A 3,794-nucleotide genomic window follows, 5' to 3' on the forward strand; every position below is an offset into this window, starting at 1 on the left:
CGACGGTCACCGTCGGCACAACCTGTGTCGACGGCCTTCCTTGCTGTGCCGACGGCTGGCGGCCGTCGGCAGACTGGAGCTCTCCCGTAGTGTTTAATGCCCGTCTGTGACCGGAAGACGAATCCAGGTGGCCTTCGAGCCGTCTCCGACAGATCCCTTAGTGCCTGTTAGAGACATGCTGTCAGAAACAACGTATTATGTATTAGTGTTCTCTAACTTGTTTATGACCTGGAGAAGTTAACATCTCTCTTTAACAAAACAACAAGACTAACATGTGACACAAACCACCACCAAATATACACGTTCAAGTAGCCTATTGTTCTATCGCATGTTGGCATCAATGTCTTTATGAACATATGCGTACATAATTGGATGCTTGCAAAAAAAGTACATATAGAGAGGGGAAGGAAACTTTATTTATATATTATTCCATGATCATATTTACTGGTCACATACACAAAAGTGCTATGTGAAAACTTATTAGTCACCGATGAAATACATCACCAGTAATATCCACTGGTAATGGGGATGTTGCAGGACCTTGGGCTCATATTGCACTTGGAGGGCAAGTGCTTGGCCCTCAGAACCACTCTAGCTTTCTGTCCTTCTTGAGTGCCCGAAAAGCCACCAAGCTCACCTTGGATTGTTCTAAAGATGGCCTTGCATCGACACTGCGATACCATTTGCTTCAGCTGCTGGCAACACTGTTTGCGAACCTCTTCGCATTTGCTCTTCATCCATTCCCATGGCCAGCTGATCAACATCCCCTTTGGTCGGCACCGCTCCATCAAATAATCGTTGCAAGAGTCTAGCTTCATATGTTCGTGATCACATTGCTCAGAAGTGCCCATGGTGGGAACTTCTGCAGCCCATTTCTCATAACCACCTGCGCTGGGACCTTCCACGTCCCCGCTTGGAGCTTCTGCGTATTGCGCAAAGGCTGTGCTTGCTACCAGAGCAAGAAAAGCTAGGAGGAAGAGTCTCTTCATGTTGTCAATGTGGTTTTGGTGGTGGGGCGATGAATATACGAGACGAAGATGCCACTTATTTATGGATGAGGTGACATGTCTTCTGTGTGTCATTGTGTGTTTCTTATTCTAATGCTTACAAATTAGGTTGGAAATTGATCAAGATTACCTCACAAGCACATGTAAATTGTCCAACCTTTTAAAATAGATGGTGTTTCTTGCACTGAAACTTGCTCCTTTATCAAAATAGACCATACGTAATGTTGTCCTAGAACTGCATACTTTATGCTTACCAGAAACTGAACTTGCAGTCTTATGTAGGTTGTTCAAGAAAGATCTACACCAAATTGTTAGATATTGTGTTCTATAAGTTTGTTGTACATGATAATTTGATGTATCTCGGTGTCGTTATCCTCTATCTTGGTTTTGTTGTCTCTTCTATCTAGAATTATGTGGTAGTGAGATAATGGTGTTTCTTGTATTATATCTCATCCTTTTTTGAAGACACACAATGAGTAACGATGCCTTGCACTTCAGTTCTGCTTTCGGTTTGTATTCTACGAAGGGAATCATCTGGTTCAAAGATCTAGATTTTGTTCTGATCTCAAACTGAACTTATACGTTTGTGTAGGTTGTTGGAGATGGGTTGGATACTTTTGGGATGAGACAAATCAGTTACGGATTGTGTATCGCACACTAACATTACATGATAAGCAATGAGTCATCAAGACGTAATCCTCTTCTATCTGTGTTTTTGTGCTATTTTGCCATTGATGCAAATGCGAGGGTAGCATCTGAAAGTGTCCAAAAATATGTATTCTATAAATATAAATTATGCATTTAGGATCATCATTGGTCTAACCTATAGTCATGATAAATTTTATGGTAAGTAAAAATATTAGTGTCTAAGAAAATAGTTCAATTATCTTCAATTTATGGGCAAATGATTTCCTCGATATTTATTATTATTCATGTATAAATGAACATATGTAATTTTTCATATGAGATCAATTCATATACTATATTTACATGGAAAGGTAGCATGTAGGGTTTATTAGATGTTAAACCGGTTCGTGGTTGTCATAGATATTAGGTCGATTTAAGGCTAACTAACATAAGTTTATGTCTAGATAATAAATAGGACATCAACATATGACATTTAATTTTAGCCATTGAGATATGTTATTATAACAAATAACAACTGGTTTAATGGTCAGATGATGCTAAATAAAATTATGAAAATATATCATTTCATGCATGTTACGATAAGGTTCAAGATGTATTTAAAAAGGGATTTTATTGTTAGAGCGAAGAAATGTTTCTTCTTGACATGTAGGGAAACTGCACAGTGCATATTTGTCTTTATCTTTTCCAAATCAATTTCTTCCCTCATCTACTCTCTAAGTTCTGAGATACTCAACACCATCCTACATAATTTATTCCCTCATACATAGTTGCACATAAGTATATAATCTAGCCTAATAAGCTTCGAATTAATGATATTTGTCAAAGCAGGATAGTTTTTTTTTAATGCAAGATGATCAACTGTATTTTTTATTAGACCTCTACATAGAATTATCATTTAAAATGCACATGTTTCATTTTTCATGAGATTTTTTTAGTTTGGTCCTGAAACATGCATTCTCGCGATTTTACATAAACACGTGGATTTAGAGATATGGACTATGCGAACAAATTATTATTTTTAAACTATGTCTCACATTAAAAAAAGCAACCCAGATCACAATCCCAAGATGCCCATCGGCATCCCATCCATCGCTCCTGTTGTCGACGATATTGTCAACACCGCCTCTTTGATCGTTGGAAACGTGGGTGGCTTTGTCTCCATAGTCGGTGGCATGGTAAGCGGCGTTGTTTCTACAATATGTGCCATCGTCCCTATAGTCTGTGGCGGGTCAGCAGCACCATACCTACCATCATCAGTCATCGCCGCTAGCGGTGATGACGCATCCCTACTGCCGGCAGTGCGGCGAGTCTGAGTAGGTGGGGCGGCAAGGAGGCCGAGCTAGGTCGACACGCACACGAGGCAAGCTAGTGTAATTTGTATCTCTATTTTTTCACGTGAGATATTTCCGAGTGTTAAATTACCGCAAATCAAATCTTGCTAGCTTAATTAGCAAGCTGCTTGATGGATGGATGGATTGGGCACATACGTGCATGCTGACATGTCGTAGTGTACAGTGTGCTGCTACCTTTTCGTGTGCATGCGTGACAGTCCATGGTGGAGAGAAGCTTTGCTGCGTACATACAGCTCCACTTATATTATTGGTGTTATGAAACCTAGGGTACAATGTACACCTGCTGCCGAACTCTCGCGACGGTCCACTAATTGAAGACAAGGAACCTCACTCCGAGAGACAGGAGGTCTCCATGAGAGGGGGGACACCTTGCCAAAGATCCCTCGCGAGGGGTCCATGACTTAGCCGTTTCCAGGCTACCATAATGCCTCACGGAGCTTCCCCTCCGCGAGAGGAATCAGAGAAGATGCCATCAAGATGCCATCGCGGGTCAGTCGCGTAGGAGTGAAGCTAACGGAGGATAACACCAGCCATATGACACACCCAGAAGATAAGAGAAAGTCCAAGTTTACCCGCATAAAGCGAGCTGGCTGTTGCCCCCTTTCCCTAAACGAACGGGGTGGACAGTGCCAGTACAGCAGGGGTGTCGACATCTCCACCCTGTGGGCCTCGCCTATTTTGAATGGCCGTGGGTTTGCTTGGGGACAGATGTCCGCCTCCTTGGGCTGATCTGTGGTTACCCCTCTACCAAATTTCCTTGGTCCCCTTCCACCCCATCGTGCCTCTT

At 42.0% G+C, this 3,794-nt stretch overlaps 1 protein-coding gene across 1 annotated transcript; it reads right to left on the reverse strand.

The window, feature by feature from the left end:
* Positions 1-500: 500 nt before the first annotated feature.
* Positions 501-989, reverse strand: LOC124653088 (puroindoline-B-like). The gene has a single exon (XM_047192141.1). It carries the CDS (start codon positions 987-989, stop codon positions 501-503), a length of 489 nt encoding a protein of 162 aa, XP_047048097.1.
* Positions 990-3,794: the final 2,805 nt, after the last annotated feature.

Source organism: Lolium rigidum, chromosome 5 (genome assembly GCF_022539505.1).
Source record: "Lolium rigidum isolate FL_2022 chromosome 5, APGP_CSIRO_Lrig_0.1, whole genome shotgun sequence".
Taxonomy (NCBI): domain Eukaryota; kingdom Viridiplantae; phylum Streptophyta; class Magnoliopsida; order Poales; family Poaceae; genus Lolium; species Lolium rigidum.